At 52.2% G+C, this 19,645-nt stretch overlaps 1 protein-coding gene across 1 annotated transcript; it reads left to right on the forward strand.

The window, feature by feature from the left end:
- The first annotated feature begins 1,275 nt into the window (after positions 1-1,275).
- On the forward strand, positions 1,276-19,137 carry LOC134495046 (testis-specific serine/threonine-protein kinase 5-like). Its single transcript, XM_063300297.1, has 8 exons — positions 1,276-1,887; positions 13,635-13,742; positions 14,565-14,767; positions 15,762-15,817; positions 16,417-16,549; positions 16,660-16,775; positions 17,897-18,079; positions 18,355-19,137. Exons 1-8 carry the CDS (start codon positions 1,684-1,686, stop codon positions 18,792-18,794), a joined length of 1,443 nt encoding a protein of 480 aa, XP_063156367.1. The 5' UTR covers positions 1,276-1,683; the 3' UTR covers positions 18,795-19,137.
- The last annotated feature ends 508 nt before the right edge of the window (positions 19,138-19,645 follow it).

Below are 19,645 nucleotides of genomic sequence, written 5' to 3' on the forward strand. Positions count from 1 at the left end.
AGTCCAGCCTCTTGCTAAAGCACTTTGGACAGATGGCCATCCAGCTGTTTGGAGGCCTCCAGTCATCAACTTGGGGCAGCCAAGGGGGCCTGTGACAAAACCCAGCATTTCAACAGCACAACACAAGCTCCCTCTCTTTTGCTTATCATGATGTTGCATACAAGCCTGTGTCGTTATGGTGTGAAGCCCACTCCCTCCCTTGTGCTTCCTCTGGATGCCCCTGCTGCCAGATATCTAGCCTCAACCTACTTCCCTGTAGCCTCAGCCCCGCCCCCCCCACACACACACACTGGTCCTGATCCTCCAGGGCAACCCTCTGCTCTCATTACCGCTGCCATGTCTTCTCTTCTGCGGGCCACACAAAAGCCAGTTCCTTTCACTCTCCCTCCCCCAAGGGCTGAGTTTCCAGCCCCCCCCCATTCCAGTTGCCATCCTCTGAGTTTGTTCCAGTTTGTCCTTCTCAAACTGGACTGCCAGGACTGGACCCCACCCCAAGGTGGTCTGTCCAGGGCGGAGTGGAATGGGACAATCACTTCCCATCATCTGGACTCTGCACAAGCAGCATTTGTCTTTTGAACAGTTGCACAACACTGGTGACTTGTGTTCAGCGTGTGATCTTTTTCACATGTGCATGGGCCAGCCAGGTTGCACGATTCTACATTCATATTTTCTCCGCAGGTGCAGAACTTGACACGTTTCCCCATTAAACTGAATCCTGTTTGTTTCACCTGCTCCTCAAGGCTGTCTCTTTTTAGCCGCCTCATTCCCTTCAGAGCCTCCCCTTCTTCCAGCGTGATTCCTGCTCGATTCTCCTGTCCTTACAAAGCAGGGCTTCCCGAGAGGTTAGTAAATGGTAATGCTCAAAGGTTAGCTAATCCCACCAATGTTTGTTTGCTGTGAGGAAAAAATACGCATCACTTTAAGCGGTGCCTGGAATTGCGATTTACAGGTTCGCTTGTGGAGAGCTCTGGTTCAGCTCTGCAGCCGGCAACGGCAGCCTTTTGGCCCCAGCCGAGCCAGCCGTGCAGCGGGCTCTGCCGTGACTTGGTCAGTCCAGGTTTGTGGCGCATCTTGCGTTTGACTGGGATCACAGAACATGCGGAGTCCCAGCGTTCAGACTGCAGTGGCTGAATTTGCACGGCCTCATGGTTGGAGTGCCACGGCCAGACCGACCCCGTGACGGCTTAGTGAGAGCACGAACCCCGCCCGGGGCCCCACGACTCACCTGGCCTCTGTGGTGCTCTGCCTGAGCGACGACCCGAAGGCAGATTCCGCCGGGGGCCCTTCTGCCGGCCAAGGAGGCGGCAGGGGTCCAGTACGGCCTCGGCCCCCCACCCGAGACCCGGAGTTCTACAACTGCTTGTTCTGCTTCGGTTCTAGAAGGCTGCCTCTGGAATGCCGGTTCCAGCCCGGTCACTGTGGAAACTCTCCGCCCAAGAGCAACAAGGAACGCCCTGGACCTGCCATTCCTTGTGCTTGGCCAGTGGCAGCCGCCCGGCCAGGAGATGAGAGAGGCGCCGTGCTGAGAGGGGTGTCCACGCCGGGTTCCCTCCCTTGCAGAGCTGATGTGCTTATCTGAACTGTGCTTCTGCTGGCGTCTCCCCCAGCCCTGCCGCAGCCCCTCCCCCTGCAGCCCCCTCAGCCCGGCCGCCGGGCTGCCCTCCCCCAGGCGCGTTCAGGGCCATGAAGAGCTTCTCGAAGCGTGAGGCTGACAGAAGGACGTTCTTGGAGCAGGTCCGGGAAAGCAAGGAGAATGGCTACCTCCTCTCCTCCAAGAAAATCGGGTCAGGGGCTTTCTCCAAGGTCTACCTGGGCTACGCCACCCAGGAGAAGATGATGCAGAACTACAAGCTGGCCTCAGACCTCCGGAATAAGCGGCACTCCATGGTGAGCCCAAGGGGGGAGCTCGAGGGAGCCGGGGAGGCGGCCCAGGTGGCCAGCAGGGCTGGACAGGACCCTCGGCCCTCCTGCTTGTGCCCGCGCCACCGGGGCGCTCCAGGGCCTGCCACCTGCTCATGCAATTCTCCTCTTTCTCTCGATAGTTACTGGCTTAACGTGAGCTTCTTTTATTCGGAGTTAGTTGGTGATTGTAGGGCAATGTTTTAATACATGATGGCAAGAGAAGGAGAGGACGACCAGCAGGAGGTGGATGGGCGAGGGGGAAGTTGGAAGTCCTGGAGACCAGGTTGGGACAGAGGTAGCCGCAGTCTACCCCGACTTAATGGCACCTAATCAGTGTGAGGGAGGAGATTTAGTCATTCAGCTTGCTCAGTAAGTGAACATGGTCACACTGCCCACCATACTCAGGCTAGGCTCCCGCTTGCCTGCCCTTTGGTCTGCCTCCCTCTTCCTTCGAGATCCTCCTTCCCAGAACGGCTTCTTGAACCAAGTGCTTTCTGAACTGAGATCCTCTTGATCCCAAGATCCTTCTCCGAACCCTTTCCACTGCTTTGCCCAAGGTGGACAATTAAGGTGCTGTACTGGAGCTGGGAAGGTGTCCAGGGCCCCAGTCAGCCTGGCGTCTCTGCTTCCCTGGGAAAGGGCGTGGGGGCTCCATCTTGCAGGTGGCCTAATCCTGCTTCTTGATTTACTGGTCCAGTCTGAACATTTTTGTACCTGTCCTCAGGGAAGTTTGCATCTTGGAACTGCCATTTTGACAGGGCATGGGGTGGTGCATCTTGAAGGGGGTGCTTGGCAAAGGCTCTTGGGTGCAGAAGGGCCAAGTGACTTGAGCCACTGACCCTGCAGGTAGACTGCAACCAGACTGGGGAGGCCGTCTGTGATACGCCAAAGAATTCTCACTGCTCAGCTGGCAGGACCTGGAAGAAGCTCCTTTCGCTGCAAACCAGCAACAGCAGGCACCGGAGCAGGTTCTGACATGTTGTGCAGCTTCCCCTCCCTGGTCCCAATCCATATGTCCTGCCTCATCCTGCCTCTGCAACTCCCGCGTCGAGCGGTTCACATGCCGGCTGGCCAACCTGTTTCCCAGCTCCTGGATCTGAAGTTAGGGGCCGCGATGGAAGAGGTCAGGGCCCGCTTTAGATAAGCAAACCTTGGAAATGGGTCCCAGGAGTTAAATGCCGAGGCCAGCTGGTTAACGCCAGAAACTGTGAACAAGTTCCACAGGTGATTTAGCCTGCAAAATTGGAAGCACCCCGTGTGACCCCTGGGATTTTCTCCCAGAGAAATGTTTCCTGCCTCTTGCAGATTTGCCCAGCCAGGCATGTATTTCTTTCAGTCCCGCCCTTTGAGAAGTCGTACGCTGAGCGATTCCATCGCAACTGATCAAGCCTGTCTCGGTGCTGAGAGATGCTCCTGTTTGCTGGCCACTGAGCCTTTGTTTCTGCCACACCTTCAGTGGTTCACAGCCTGCCCTGCCTCTGCACAGTGGAAGAGTGGAAATGCCCTGGCGGGGGGCAGCGTCAGGAGTCTAATCCAGCAGTAAATCTCAGGTCTAGACACTTAGCCCTTGATTCGGCTCTCAGCCAGATCGGAGGAGACCCGGGCCTGACGTGACAAGCGTGACGCATCAAACATGAGTATGAAGATGTTGAGGCCTTTAGCCCTCTCAGCTCCAGAATTTAAACCCGTAGCTTCTTCCTCTGATGGCCTTCGTAGACAGCGAGATACATTTACACAACGGCTCACTCTAGCCTGGGAACTGTTGGTGTCTGCCTCTGCAGCTTGGTCCTGGCCCATCGTCCTCCATTTCCTCTTGCGCAGGAGCCCAGGAGTGCTAGGTGCTTCTTTCCTCCTCCTGCTTATGGGTCACGGATTACAGGAACCGTCAACTTGAAGCCCAGAGTTGTGATGGAATTGGGCCACCTCATCAATTTAATAAATAAAATCGCCAAAGGGTCTGGCTTACGTACCATGCCAAGCTACAAAAAAGCTAACAAAGCCAATATTAAGAAAGCTTGGCAGGTTGGGCGTCTGGATCCGCAAGATTTTTTACTTACCTTGAACAAGCACGTTAACCAGGTTTACCAATGTTTACCAGGTTAAGAAGAAGCTATTGCGTCTGTGCAAGATGAGATTTCTTCCCACCCCAAATTATGGCTTAATATGGTAGCCTAATTCACACAACAGCTAAGAGTAGGGCTGAGTTCCCACTGAACCGCAAGCCGTGCCAGCCTTGTCCGGCATCTTATGCGAGTCCAGTCCACCGGGGAGAACAACACTACTGGCTTCAGTTGCAGATGGCTTCAGAATGCGCCAGTCTCACTTGTCCTCAGGACTTCAGTGTTGAGCAGTGCCCCTTTGAGGCATCCGAGCGGGTGGACAATGCCATGCTTGGGGCCTGCGATTTCCACGACACGGTGGTGCCTGGTGTGAAGAGAGGGCCTCGCTCAGCATGATTTTGAAGGGGGCCAACGTGCATCAAGATCCAGTGAGATAGTTGGCCCTGCTCTGGTCACCAGATGTTGGCGGAAACATAAAACCATTCCAGGTGTAGGACAAGATGGGGGTTGGATCTCAGTACCTGTAATTGCCAGCTAACTTGGCCAGGGTTAGGGGATAGTGCACGGAGAGGACTTACTTGCAAAGGGGAAATAACCGGTCATGGTCAATCCAGCCAGGAAGGACTGCTAAAAGCTTTCTGACATGCATCCACATCCCTCACCATGGGCCTGACATAGAGACACCTTGTCTTCACACAAGCAGGGCAGAATGCAGGCAAGCTGCAATCCGTTGCTCTCCATTAAAAAACCTCTCTTTCAGTGAAGCTATAAGCTTCACAGCTATCAGACACAGTTTCTGAAGTATGCCATGAAGCTTCCCTGGAGACCTCTCTCTCGGGTCTTAAATGCAGTATTTTCTTTAAATCATTCTCTGAGGCAAAAAATACGTTTTGTTTGTTCACCTAGAACACCATTTAATGGTTAAAATGGGAAAAACTATATCAAAAGATTACAAACTTCGTTTAGCATAGTACAGCATTCACTCATGCCATACATTTCTCCCTCTAGAGCAGTGCTGCTCCACCTTGGCAACTCAAGACATGTGAACTTCAATTCCCAGAATTCTGGAAGTTGAAGTCCACGTGTCTTAAAGTTGCCAAGGTGGAGCAGCACTGCTCTAGACTTCTAAAGTATTTATGGAATAGAAAAAACACGGGCACCTTATGGTCCTGCCTGCCTCCAGCCCAGCTTGTTTTCCATCAGATTAGCAGGGACGGGTGGGGGTGTTACCTGCATTAGGCAGCAACCCCCTCCAATGATAAAGTCATCTTGGCCACTCAAAGGAGAAAGGTCAGAGTAGTTAATAATGACATGCCAACGTGACTTTAAAAAGCTGAATCATTTCAACAAGCTGAAAACAAGTAAAACCACACTGATAAGATAGGAGTTCTTCAACTTTGTGCTGCTGTGAACCAACATTTAAATTGGATTTACCTTTTTCACATGGCTTCAGGAATCTGACCATAATACAATTTAACTTTGGTTATTCATTGTGCAATGGTAACTCACTGGCCACATTTCTGCTTAGATGTGGGTCAACATGTGGTTTTAGCCACAGAATCCTACAGAACTAATAGGCAAGTGTCTATATAAAAAAGTGGGAGAAATGTTAATCTATGAACAATAGATAAGTCCCATCTTAATGCTGCTACAGCTACAATATAAATAGCTATTTTTCACCTGCTGTGCCCAGATGAGATGGTTGTCTTGATGCTCAGAGCGGGACGATCAAGCTGTGGCTGTTCCTCTGCATGCAAAGCCCACTTCTTCTTAGATGCTGCACTGGGCTTTCTCTCCTGATCTGCAGGGGCAAGATGGAAAAATGTTAGGGCTTGGCCTTAATGGGGGCAGCCAGCTCTCTCAGACCAGATCGCCTGGAAAACCCCCTGAAATAAACTCTCTGCTACTCAGAATTGTTTTCTTTCATTGGCTTGTGGCCGAATGCTGTTGCAGAGATGCTCTCATCCAAATCATTCTGCAGGTTGTGTCACTGGCAATTCACTGGCCTTTTCTGTTGCTTCTCTGAGACTCCATCCCAGCTTCCTTTAGATTGGTCCATCATCCTGTCCCTCTGGCCCTGAAATGATGCCAACCTGTCTTCACAGGTTCACCATCTTTATCTGTCTCACTGATTGTCTAGAGTCCACTGGAATTGGGTGGGCAATAAATTTTAATAATAATACTTGCCATGAGGTGGGGGTCAGATAGTTCCATGCTGTGCTCACTAACTGGTCCAAGGACTTAGCATTATTCAATTCTGCCTCCTTAACGGCCCAAACCTGGGCCCAGCTGCATTGGACATCTCTTGCCTTGTCTCTAACCTGCTATTTTTGGACCACAAAGGGCCCCAGAAGAAAGAAATGGATTATCTGGATCCTTTATGGGCAGGGCCTGGGCCAGACGCTGCCTTGGTCACTCCCATCCATGACTTATGTGTGGGGAGGACAGGTGTTCCAGCCCTGCTAGATCTCTTGATGGCTTTCCCAATCGACCGGAGTGCCTCTGGACCATCTGTGAGGGTTGGGGGCGCATCTTGCTTCAGGGGTTCGGCTCCTTCAGGTTTGCTGGTTCCAGCTGGCCTAGGGGGTGCCTCGGGCCCCACCCCCATCCTATTCAGCATCTCCACGGAGCGGCTGGGGAGGCCATTCTATGGGCTGGGGCTGGGTGTCGTCAATTTGCTGATGAAACCCCGGGACGATGCCCAGCCATCCAGGAGACAGAGGCATTTTGCCTCGGGACCTGCGGGCTGCGAGGCTCTGGAAGGGGGGCCGCGGCTGGGGATCCAACCCTGCCAAGATGGCGCGGCCGAGGGTCCAGAAACTGCCTGGCCGACTCTGGAGGAAGCTGGGCGACCCGGGGGTGCCCCAGACGCCCAGTGCTGCTGCAACAGGCGGAGGCTGTGCCCGGGGAGCCCGTTGCAGCCGTTCCTGGAGCAGAAGACTGGGCGCTGGTGCCCCCCTTGCCTCCGGAGGGAATCTGCAGCGTGCTCTGCACGCGGCTGCCCTTGACAGCCAGCTAGTAACTGTTACTAATGCAAAATACAGTGGCTTGTATATTAACCAGGACAATCTGCCAATCTGCCTCCTCAACATTGTAGGAGGCAGATTGGTTACCAGTTTGTTTCCAGGTGCACTTAAAGTGCTGGGTCTACAGGGTACAGGACCAGTTCGTCCAAATGGAACCAGACCACCCAGAGCATGCTTGCTGAGAGTCCCCACCCCTCGTGCAGGGCAATAAGGGGCAGGGCACAAGCTTCCCTTGCATGAGTCCTGCCAGAGAACCAAAGGAAGCTTCTACCCAAGTATGGGATGATGTGTTTACCCCTGGCACGGTCGCTCTAATAAGGTCTTGATAGTTTCCAATACGTGGTGGATTATTGTATTGTTCACTGTTTGTGAGCGGCTTAGAATCAGATGACTGAAGTGGCAGAAAAGCATTTAAAATAAATCTGTTACACCAAACTGTAAACTCTGTTGGCTGAGGTGATCACACAGCTCCAAAATGGCAGCACAGATGGAGACCATCAGACCTCAGCAGGAAGCCCTGAGTGGCAATGGATCGGTGGGCCCCTGACTGCCCATGCCGATTCTTCTTTCCAGATCCCCAAAGGCTGGAATAGGTCCACCCTGATTCCAGTGTGCACAAAGGGAGAGGAGGCAGCCGGTCACTTTCTGCCCTGTCACTTTCCAGTGGAAGAAGCAAGCTGTCAGCCGGCTCGTCCTTGGAAATGGGCGGACTGGCTGGTGCAGGGGAAAACCCTGCTGGAGCAGGAAGGGGGGCTGGCCTCGATGGGTCTCATTCCTCATAACTTAAAATCAGCTGCCTGCACGGAGCCTGCCCACTGCCTCTATCAGCTCCGTTGCCCGGAAAGGCTCTGGGCCAGAAGGGTGGCTGCCGTTCTTGACCACCAAACTCTGCCTTAAGAAAAGGCATCTCAGGACAGTTGCAATCATTCCAAATGCTTCTCCTCCTTGAAAGATGAAGCAAGGAAACACCCGGGCATTCCCCCTCCCCCCAAGGTTATATTAATTAACCAAAAGGAGTTCTTGTAAGCCACTCAGGGTCATTTGGGTGGCCTATAAATAAAATAATAAAATTAAAATTAAATTAAATTAAATTAAATCATGCATGTTGTACACCAGATCTGTGCTGGTATGTTTTTTTCCTATACCAGCAATGCAGCCATTGGCTTCTCAACCCAAGTGCACTTGAGACGGAAGCTCAGGGCACCCACCCTTAATGCAGAGAGGCACATCTTGCTATCAGATAGTAGTTGCCAACACCCCTAGTAGAAAATGTTTGATGTTGCTATGGAACAAATTAGGGCATTTAAATCCCTAGCCATCCGGAGCAAGTGGACAGCCGGTACGGCCCAGCCCCTAAACTGCCAAGAGGCTTTCTGTGCTTTGCTCCTTGCAAGGGCAAGAATTCTCTGCCAGCTGCCATCAAACACCTTGAGCATGAAGGTGACCAGTCCTGGGTGCCCAGATTTGCTCTTGGGACCAAATTCTCCACCCAGAGCAGCATCTGGGCTTTGCTGGTCTTGAGTTCAGCTGCTCTTCTTTTGGCAGCCCCCGGCCTCTGATCACGCAGACCTAAAATACTATAGACGATCAGCTCACTATTTGAGCCCCTTGAGCAGGAGCCCCTTGACAGGGACAGCCAGCAGGTACACACACACATGCACACCGTGGATGTCGCAGGCCTGTAGGGGAGGCTGCTCTCTCACAACAGGCCTTTTGTAAATGTCCTTTGCTCAATCGAAAACACCAGGATGGCTTTGCCGCCTTCCACACTAGAAGGACGCACTCGTATCGATTCTGTGCAAAAGCTGCTGGTCTGCTGGAAGAAAGAGCAGCAGTGCCCCGCCTGCCCTGCCAAGGTCCCTTCCGCCTGATGTGGCTGACTGACGTCGTTTACACTTCTCTTAGCACAAGGTGGGGGAGACTGGTTCTCCCCCCCAGCTGATAGGTCAGCAGACCTCTCCAGAAGGGTCACTAAATGCAGTGTCATTGCTGAAGCTGCTAAGGTTTTAAATGTTAATGTGTTTTCTACTACAGATTAAGGTTACTATGGTAACTAATCATTTTGGCTGGGTGAAGAGGTTGAATTTAATTGTCCTCTTTTCGGATGTTAATTTTTGCACCTGGGGAGAAGAGTTTGCCTGGACTTGTTTTAGTTTCACCTTCCCTTCTGTGTAGGCTTGCAGAGAATATGCAGCTGAGAGAAATCTCTCCTCTCAGCAAACAGCCTGTAAATATGTTTGCTTTCTGTAAATAAAATTATTTTTATAGAAATGCCTGGTGTGTGACTTTTCTGATCTCTCCTGCGCCAAATGCTTTTCTAGCACTCTGCCAACAGGTTATGGGCCCAGTAAGCAGCCCTGTAAACCCAGTAAGCAGCCCAGTAAAACCCCAGAGAGAATAGAGAGATCAGCTCCACACCTCATGCACAATTTAAAGGCAGGTAGCAAAGACCTGTGAAGATTTTCTTTGGAGCCACCTGGAGATTTTCCAGCAACTGCCGGTCTACAGGACACAGAAGCCAGCTGAGGTGACTTGCAAAAGAAGGAAGAAGCCATGGCTGCCTCCCAGCCCTCAGCAATGCCTCTGGAGCGCCTATCAGAGACCAACTATTTGAATTGGGCCCTAAAGATGGAGATGTATCTTCACAGAGAGAATCTTTGGCTGCCAATTGGTGAGCAACCCCCCCTCAAATCCCAGTGCTGAATGGCTGAGACAGGATGAGCGGGCTAGAGCCACCATTATCCTGGGAGTTGAGGACAATTAGCTAGTCCACGTGCGAGGTATGCAGTCTGCAAAGCAACTTTGGGACGTTTTGAGAGACTTGTATGTAAAGGCAACAGCAGGGAGTAAAGTTACCCTGACAAAAAAGCTGTACAAAGCCTACCTTGCAGAAGGAGATAGCCTTCCTGAGCACCTGCATTATATTCAGCAGCTGCTTGTTGAGTTGCAGGAGAGAGGAATGGAATTTACACCTCTCGCAAAAGCCTATATCCTCCTGTCCTCACTGAATGAAATGTGGCACACGCTGATTTGTACCCTGGAGGCTATGCCTGAAGCAGACCTCACCCCATCATATGTTACATAGAGCTTATTCGCTGAATGGGAGAAGAGAGAGGAAAGATCCCCCCCGCTTCTGGAAAGCTGCAGTACCAGAAAACAAGGGAAAAGAAGGGAAAGGAAGCTGAGGCCACAGCACTAGCCAGCCAGTGATGCTTCACCTTGAGACCCAAGAGTAGAAAGACAGAGAAGAAGAACACAAGGGCAACACAGAAGAAGGCTCTTCAGACAACCCAAATTGCACAGGTTGCTGAGAAGGGTAATTCTGATGTATGGGTGTTAGATTCTGGGGCCAATTGTCATTTATGTAATTGTAAAAGCTCTTTTGTGTCACTGTCTAAAACAAACAGACATAGTGTATCTTTGGCTGATGGGTCTGTGACCAAAATTATGGGACAAGGTGACTTGTATTTATCCTGCTTGGGAGAAACTGTAAAAGGTGTGTTGTATGTGCCAAATTTACAATCAAACCTTTTATCTGTGGCACAATTGGCTGCAACAGGGTATGTCATAACATTTAAGAAAAATGGTTGTGAGATATGTAGAAATGGAAAACTGTGTGCTACTGGTATATTAAAAGACTCCTTGTACATTGTGCAAAATGCAAGGAAGCCAAGCTGCAAGGCTGCAGTTGGCAACACTCCATATCATGACCAATGTGTACACCTGATGCACAGGAGATTTGGTCATGCTAATTTCAAGTATATAGCACAAATGCCACAGCTGTGTGCTGACCTAAAGATAAAACCCTGTGACAAATACTTAGACTGTGTAGTTTGCAAAGAATGCAAAACACTAAAAGCTCCTGTGAGTAACCACAGTGACAGAGTGTCATGTTACCCATTTCAATGTGCTGTTAACATTGTAACGTTTCACATGTCATCTTCTGTTCCGTGTTCCTTCACCCGGAATTTTCCATTCCCTCGCCCTCCGTTGTTTTGAGGGCTTGGAATGTATGTTTGGGTTTGCGCTCCTGCTCAAGGTTACTTTCCCAGGCGAGTCTAACGGCTCCTAGCACCTGGGAGGGGGAGCGTCCTGACGAGGGATGGGGCGGAACTTGCTCACAGGCAAGGCTTTTAAGTTTGTATTTGGCGCGCTTTTGCTCATTCTCAGCTTTCTCTGTATTTGCATACTATTCCCTTAATAAATCAGTTATCTTTAAGCCCGAGCTTGTGAGACTGAGTATTTGGGATTAGGCAACCGTTACACAGAGTTACAACTAGACCTTTGGAAATTGTACACTCTGACATTATTGGTCCTTTTGCTCCAAGTCTTGGACAAGCAAGGTATGCAATGACCATCATTGATGATTTCTCAAGATACACATTTATCTACATCTTAAAACACAAAGATGAGGCATTTGAGAAATTTAAAGGTTTTGTGACATGGGCAAATGGAAAATTCCCTAGGCCTGTATCTGCACTCCAATGTGATAGAGGAGGAGAGTACCTTTCTCACAAATTCAAAAGGTTCCTAGTGGAAAAGGGGATAGAACAAATTCTTTCTAATCCTTACACCCCTCAGCAAAATGGTGTTGCTGAAAGAAAGGGCAGAACCTTGCAAAATGCGATGGAATGCATGCTTAAAGATTCATGATTATGTTTTAAGTTCTGGGGAGAGGCAATATCTACTGCCTGTTATGTACAAAACAGATTGTATAACTCTGTGATTCAGGACACTCCATTCCATTTGTTTTATGGTGTGAAACCAAAGGTAAACCATCTTAGAGCATTTGGTAGCACTGCTTGGGTTCACATTCCAAAACAACAGAGAAGGAAAAGAGGCCCCACAACAAAGAAAGCCATCTTTGTTGGCTATGAACAAAGCCAAAGGAACTACAGATTCATAATGGGAGAGAAATTAATAATTAGCAAAAGCACTTCTTTTGCTGAGCAAAACTGGGGGAGATTAAACTCTAGCTCTCCAGTTGATCTGACCACCACAAGAGAACAGCAAGGACTTGCTGATAGTGATCTTTTGCCTGATGAGGACATTAAACCAGAAAAGCAAACTGAAGATCTGTCTGATGAGACAGTTGCTTCTCAGGAAAGCGATAGGAGTCAAAATTTAAGCCCTGTATTACCTCGCAGATCTCAGAGGAGTAATAAAGGCATTCCTCCATCACGTTTTCAGGCTGAAACAGTAAAGGCTTTTCACATATTCACAGAACCTGACTCCTTAGGACAAGTGAATGCTTTACCACCTGAGATTGCACAAAATTGGCATTCTGCCATGCAACAGGAGTTAGCATCCTTGAAAGAAAATAAAACATGGAAACTGGTAAATCTACCTCCCAATGAACTCTGTCTAGGTTGCAGGTGGGTTTTCAAACTGAAAAGGGATGCTGATGGCAAAATCCAAAAATATAAAGCAAGGTTAGTTGCAAAAGGGTTCACTCAAAGGAAAGATTTAGACTTTGACAAGACTTTTGCACCAGTTACTAAAGGTGAATCAATTAGATTACTGTTAAAAATTGCTGCACTCAAAGGAATGTCAGTTCACCACTATGACATTCAAACTGCATTTCTCTATGGTGATTTAGACCACAAATTATACATGCAGCAACCCCCTGGCTATGAAAAAGGGGAGAATCTAGTCTGTGAACTGCAGAAGTCAATCTATGGATTAAAACAAGCTGCTAGATCCTGGAACCAAAAATTAGATGAAAAACTGCAGAATTTTGGTTTTGAAAAAGGAAAAGCAGATCCATGTGTATATATGAAGAAAGACAAACAAGGCTGTATGTATCTGTGCATTTATGTTGATGATCTGCTGCTGTTCACATCAACAGAAAAACGAAGGCTTGATTTTGAAGCCTGCATGAAAAGCCATTTCACATTAAAAAGCCTTGGAACTGTAACAAATTACCTAGGTTTGGAAATACACAGGAAGAAGGATGGTAGCTTTCTGTTAAACCAAAGGGGAGATGTTAAAATATTGTGAATGGAAAGACACAAAGAGTTAACAAAGCAAATTGGTTTGCATCTTATTCTGTAGTATAAGAAGGGGAGTGTTAACATGTTTTCTACTACAGATTAAGGTTACTATGGAAACTAATCATTTTGGCTGGGTGAAGAGGTTGAATTTAATTGTCCTCTTTTCAGATGTTAATTTTTGCACCTGGGGGGAAGAACTTGCCTGGACTTGTTTTAGTTTCAGTTTCCCTTCTGTGTAGGCTTGCAGAGAATATGCAGCTGAGAGAAATCTCTCCTCTCAGCAAACAGCCTGTAAATATGTTTGCTTTCTGTAAATAAAATTATTTTTATAGAAATGCCTGGTTTGTGATCTCTCCTGGGCCAAATGCTTTTCTAGCACTCTGCCAACATTAAATTGCCTACAAGTTTGATAATTCGTTTTACTGTTGAAGCCGATTTTATTCCTTGTTGATTATTTGAATATATTGCCTCATTCCTTCTCTTTTCCTGTTGCTCTGTATGCTTCAATCTTGGACCGCCTAATCCAACAAAACAATTACGCTCCCTGGTTATAAAGGTCCCGCGGGGTTGCTGGCACAGCACTCGGCTCCAAAGACCTATGGCACAGGACTCTTTCCAGCGCCCGGTTCATTCTCTGCTTCCTCTTCCTGCAGGTTGCTATAAAGATAATTTCAACAGCAGAGGCACCTGTGGAATACACCAAAAAGTTCCTTCCAAGAGAAATCTACTCCCTGAATGTTACTTACAAGCACCTAAATGTGGTGAGTCTCTGCCGCGGAGCAGCTTTGGGGATCCCGACCCTGACAGGGCCTTCTCTGGGTGAGGCTCCCCAACACCACTGGGATCCCAAAGTGTGACCAGGGACCCTCAGTGGCAAGAGGGGCACCAAGCGGGGATCCAAGGGGCAAGCACTAAAGCGTTTTCTGAAAAAGCCAGAAGCTAGCTTGGGCTCCATAAATATGCCCACCCAAGGCCAACAGCAGAAATTGGTTTTGCTTGACCCCATATCTATGGATCAACAGCACCACCAAGCCTGGTGTCCGCTTGTTCCTGTCAAACTTTCTTCACCTGCTAACTCCAGAATGGGATCAGAGCTGCTGAGTTGGGGCCACCATGAATAGGAAGTTCAAGATCCAGGGCCAGCTCAATTCCCATTCCACCAATGGGCCAGCCTGCACTGGTTATTTGCATTCAGAAAACATCCTGGTATACCCAGTGCATAGTTGCCACGTGACCTTTCTGAGATGAACATCCCCCAGCCCTTTTCCTACCATTGCTTCCATTGAGAGGATCACATATTTAGCACCGTTTTGTCACAGAGTCTACACACTCTGTCCCTGTGCCTTGGGGCCCAGCAGAACAGTGAAATGCAGTAGGAAAAAGGGCATAAGGCCAAGAACAATGTCTGGTGTAGAGGATGGTGCTGCTCCCTGGATCATGAACCCCAACGCAGACCAAGAAACCAGGGGCTCTGTGGACAGGCCACCAGGGAAGCTTTGCTGTGCCCTAGGAGATCGGGGCAGCTGGGGAAGGGTGGGGACTCTCTGGGCTCAGGCTCAGCAAAAGCTTGGGCTGTCTTGTAGATCCAGCTCTATGAGATGTATAGGAACAGCAAGCGCACCTACCTGGTGCTGGAGCTTGCCTCCCGTGGGGACCTCCTGGAGCACATCAACGCCACATCTGACAGGAGGGAGTACCCTGGCCTGGAGGAGGAGGAGGCACGAAGGCTTTTCCGACAGATTGTCAGTGCTGTTGCACATTGTCACAATGTTGGCATCGTCCACAGGTGAGATAGCAGATGGGCAGAAATAGGAGATGCCATGGTGGGGGGTGGGGGCACATGGCAGCACATCCTCTGAGCCCAGAAACATCTCTAGACCAGCAGTGGGAATTTGCCAGGACTAGTTTGCACCCTCTCTCAGGAGGCTACAGCCCAAGGTGCCAGTTGGTTGGCACACTGAAAGCAGCAGCTGCTGGCAACAAAATTCTCATTCCTCGGGACTTTTAAAGCCAATAGTCTAGACTAGGATCCTTAAGAGCAGGGAAAGCCACAAAGGGACTCACAGTCCCCCCCCCCCCCAATAAGCGTTCCTCCTTCTCCAGCCCCGTTACCAGTGGGGGAGCAGCAATCAGCTCTGGCATGTCAGCTGAGGCCTGCTCATCTATGGAAAAAGGACTGTCAGAGGCACCACGTAAGAGCATCCGTGGACCACATGTGGTCCCTGACAGGTTGTCTCTTTTCCAAAGCACCCCATATAATTGCCACACTAATTTGCACACAGTTTCCAAGAGTATTTAATTACTTCTTAGTCACCAGTATCAGAAATGTAAATAAAAGCCAAGAAATTCCAGGCAGCTAGAAGGAAGGATCTCTTTCTACAACAGAGGAGTTAAATAGTCAGATTTGCTATGGAGATGGGCACCAACAGACTGTTACAGGACAAACCTATGGGGAACCAGGCTATTGCCATTGACTAGTCACAATGGCTGTTTCTGTGAGAATCACAGGCAGCAGCCCCTGAATTCCAGCTCCCAGGAAGTTGTGGTGGGAGAGAGAACTCTCTTGGGCACATTTGAAGATATCTGCCAGTCACAGTGTGACCCAAATTCTGGGCCAGACAGCCCTCGACCTGATGCAGCCGAGGCTCTTTCGAAGTGCCCCTTTATCCAACTTCCATCAGAATCGCATGGAGGTGTGCCTGGGCCTTGGTATAGCTGCATAAGCAAGCGAGCAGCATCTGTGCTGGTCAGCAAATGGGATGGTCCTTCTTTCCCCACAGAGATTTGAAGTGTGAGAACATTTTACTGGATGAACGTGGCTTCATTAAACTGACAGGTGAGTTTTCTTCCTGGAAGAGAGGAGAAGGGGATCTCCTTATTCTGCCACTTCTTTCCAGCAAGGGAACAGGGGGTCCCCAGGACAGCAGACAGCAGCCCCAAGGGGTCAACATGGTGCCCCCCGCACTAGCCAAAGTTGTCTGGGTGTCCAGCATCAAGCTAGAGTTGTCTTTAAACACAAAAGCAATTTTCCTGCTTCAATGACACTTCCCATGGCAGAGGTCTGCGCCCACAATTTCTCCTTTCAGCACGTTATTTCACATCTGGAATGGGGATGCTGTCACTTTCCCTCGCCATTCCCAAGGCAAGATCCAGTCCCAAAGGAACTTAGCTAGCTTGTTAGGTGCCACCGACTCGGTGAACGTGTGGACACCTTCCCCTCCTCACCAGCCTATGTCCATAACTCACAGTTTTACTTCTGTTCCCATGGAGGCAGCGGCTTCCTGCTCTCAAACCCTGCCAAGCACCATCGTTTCTTCTAGCCCATCTCCCTTACATCTGGGTATAAATTAAGCTGCCGGAGGAGGGCTCATCTCAGGGGCCAGGTGGATGAGCTGAGGTTGCTTGCGGTGGCCTCACGGCTCTGCGCCATTGCAGATTTTGGCTTTGCCAACCGCTATTCCTTGAAGAACTCACTGATGAGCACCTTCTGTGGCTCTGTGGCCTACACCGCCCCCGAGATCCTCATGAGCAAGAAATACAATGGGGAGCTGGCTGACCTATGGAGCCTGTAAGTGCAAGGGGCGGGCAGGCAGGTGCAGAGGGAGGGTCCAAGGGCGAGGGGGGCGGGAAGGGGCCCGCCGAGGCAGAGACCCTCCTGACCTTTCTTCCCTTGCACAGTGGGGTGATCCTCTACGCCATGGTGACAGGGAAGCTCCCCTTCAAGGAGCGCCAGCCGCACAAGATGATCCACGTGATCAAGCAAGGCCTTGCCTTCCGGCAGCCCATCTCACCAGGTAGGAGGAGGCGCCTCTCCCGCAGATGCTCGGCCAGGGCAAGAAGGCTCTCCCGCTTGCCCTGCGCACCACCCAGCAAACTAGACAGGACCTGACCCTGGCCAGGACCTTCAGCAGGACCTCGGGCTTGTGCTTGGGCAGCATTCCGAGGTTGGCGAAGGCTGGAGCAACAACGTTGGCAAAGGGCACCACACCACATCTCCTGCTGGCTCTCCCCTCTGCCACCACAGGGTTGATGTGGGCTCTGACTCACGAGTGACCCTGATCCTTGGAAGCCCCCACAAAAATAGGAAGAAATGGTGGCAGTCCCAGAGGAGAGGGGGAAGCTGCCCGAGGCTGTGGGGTGCAGCTCCCATCTGCTGGTGACTAATGCACAGCACCGCATGGATCAACTAAAGGGCAGCAGCTCGTGAGTTCAATTCTGAGGAGGGGGTTTGAAGGCCATAGTAAGGTTTGGCTGCCCAGTCTGACAATTCCCAATCAGGAAGAAGCCAGACACGCACTGCCTCCTGGTGGTCAATATATTTGCTGGGTGAGGAAGCAAGAAGATCCCCCTCCCCCCGCAAGTGGGCCCCCCTCAGGTTACCCCCCCTCCTCCTCAGTCTATTAACTTTTAGGAACAGCTCCCCTCCACCATGAGAAGTCGGGCACAAAGCAGAGCCACCCAGCATTCCCAGCAGAGACACCTGACCACAAAGCAATAATATTGGGGGCGGGAGGTGGAGGGGGCTTGGCTTGGTCTGTCCTTTGGTGCAGGGTCCTGATCCATGTGGGCCCCACAGTCTGTGGCTGCAGGAATGCATCTGAGAGGCAAACGGGAGAGACTTCCGAGCAACTGCACTTATGAGTCCCTAAATTCCTTTGCACGGAGTTCGAGTTGCTCAGGAGACATACAGGATGTGCCCGGCCTTGCCAGCTCGGGCTCTGACATCTGCTTGCCACCTCAGAAATTCCAGCTGAGGTCTGGCCGAGTAACCTGCAGCAGGGTTCTTGGGGGGCAGCCTGCAATTCTGAGCACAGCCTCCCAGGGTCAGCAGATGGGAAAGCCGCCCCTCCTGCCCGGAGTGGGGATGACTCGGCCCCCTCCCTCTCGCCCTCTCCTCCCTTCCTCCCTCCTCCAGAATGCCAGAATCTGATCGAGGGCTTGCTCCAGCTGAAGCCAGCGGCCCGCCTGGGGCTGCAGCAGGTGGCCACGCACCGCTGGATGCTCCCAGCCACCTCGGCCATCTTCCACCGCGTGATGAGCTCCATGGGAGTCCATCCGGAGTGTTCCATGAGCCAAGAAAAGCCCCAAACGGCACCAGGTACCAGGCAGCCGCCGATCGCGGGCGGGCCGAGACAAGCCTCAGGCAGACCTGCCAGTTTCCAGTAAGCCCCAGTAGCTGGGCTCCCGCAGCGACCCTGGGACGGCCTGCCACGTGCCCCGCCGGACAAAGAGGCCGCTCGACAGGGAGCCCGCTGCCCCCCACCCGCAAGGAGCCCCGGGCTACCTCCTTCGGGTACCAAGCGGCCGTGGGAAGGGCCGGGCTAGCCGGACCCCTCCCCCGACCGGATCGCTCAGGCCGCCGTCTCGTTGCAGGCGAGGCTGGCGGCCCCTCGGCCCAGCTGCCAGACCTCGAGAGCCCCGCCAAGAGCGCCGAGGGCCCGGCGAAGGAGGGCAAGGCCCTGCCGGCGACGCGCGCCTCCTCGGCCGCGGGGGCCTTCGCCGCCAGGGCCAAGCCCGAGAAGAAGAGCCCGCCGGTGACCGCGGCCAACTGCGTCCTGCAGCTGCCCTCGCCGCGCAAGACGGAGCGCCCGCCGCGCCTTTCGCTCTACCGGCCCAGCCTGTTGACCACGCTGCAGCCCTTCCACCACCTGCCCAACTTCCGCAAGCCCGGCTCGGGCTTCTCCACCAGCGCCTACGTGACCAGCAAGCGCCTGGGGGAGAAGGCGCCCGCCCGGGCCGCCGCCCTGGGCAGCGGCTCGGCCAGCCTCTCCAAGCAAGTGCACTCCCTGTACAGCATGACGCCGTGCCCCTGACGCGCCGCCCGCCCGCAGCAGGGGCCGCACGGGACGGGACGGGACCGGGCAGGGCTCGTCCCGCCGCCCAGCGCTGCCGCCGCCGCCGCCGCCGCCGGACGAGCTCCATTAAAGCTTATTCAGAGTCCCCCCGGGCTGCCTGCTGCGATGTGTGCGCCGCCACGGCGGCCCCGGACCTGAGAGGGGCTGGCCAGCCGGCCGGGGCCCGCGGCGCCGCTCCTTCGCCTGTCCGCACGCGCGCTTGTCCGCTGTTTCTGCATATACATCAGTGTACCGTTGCTTTGTGTGCTGCTGTCTGACGCCCGTTCTTCCTCCCGGCAGCGCTCTCGCGATGGGCGGCCCGGCCGGGAACACCGAGCGGCCACCGGTGGGTGGGAGTGGGGGGTGGGTACAGGGGTTGCGCTCGAGTCGCCGCCGCCCGGCCTCTCCACGCACACCAGGCTGCAGGCACCTCCCTCTGGAAGTTCTTCGGAAGGCAGAGCACCTCTGATCTCCACTGGTTCAACCACCCTCCGCTTTTCCACAGCAGCTGCTCCAGGCCAGTTTCCTCGCTGAGCCCCCCCACCCCCACCTTGCCCTCCAGTTTTAAAGCAGGCTGTGCCAATCTGCTCAGCAGATGCCGCTCCACCTTCCCCTTCCTGTATTCTGAATCTGTCCCCGCCCTCCCATCCATGACCTTGAGCAGCCTGCCCCAAGCTCCCTGCCAGGCAGGGCTTCCACAGGTGCAGGCCTTCGCAGCCCCATCCCTGCCACCCCCAACATCTGGCCTCCTCCTTGCCCCTGCACCTCAGTCTCCCCAGCTGCAGCAGACTCTTCCACTGCCGGGTCATGCCCATCCCACACCGGCCCCT

Source organism: Candoia aspera, chromosome 3 (assembly GCF_035149785.1).
Source record: "Candoia aspera isolate rCanAsp1 chromosome 3, rCanAsp1.hap2, whole genome shotgun sequence".
Taxonomy (NCBI): domain Eukaryota; kingdom Metazoa; phylum Chordata; class Lepidosauria; order Squamata; family Boidae; genus Candoia; species Candoia aspera.

Bases quoted from the DNA above. Each gene is read 5' to 3' on its own strand.
- LOC134495046 (XM_063300297.1), top strand. From the start codon at position 1,684: ATGAAGAGCTTCTCGAAGCGTGAGGCTGACAGAAGGACGTTCTTGGAG. The intron at 13,743-14,564 runs GTGAGTCTCTGC...GCTGTCTTGTAG, and splicing joins CTTACAAGCACCTAAATGTG to ATCCAGCTCTATGAGATGTA. The intron at 15,818-16,416 runs GTGAGTTTTCTT...GCGCCATTGCAG, and splicing joins TGGCTTCATTAAACTGACAG to ATTTTGGCTTTGCCAACCGC.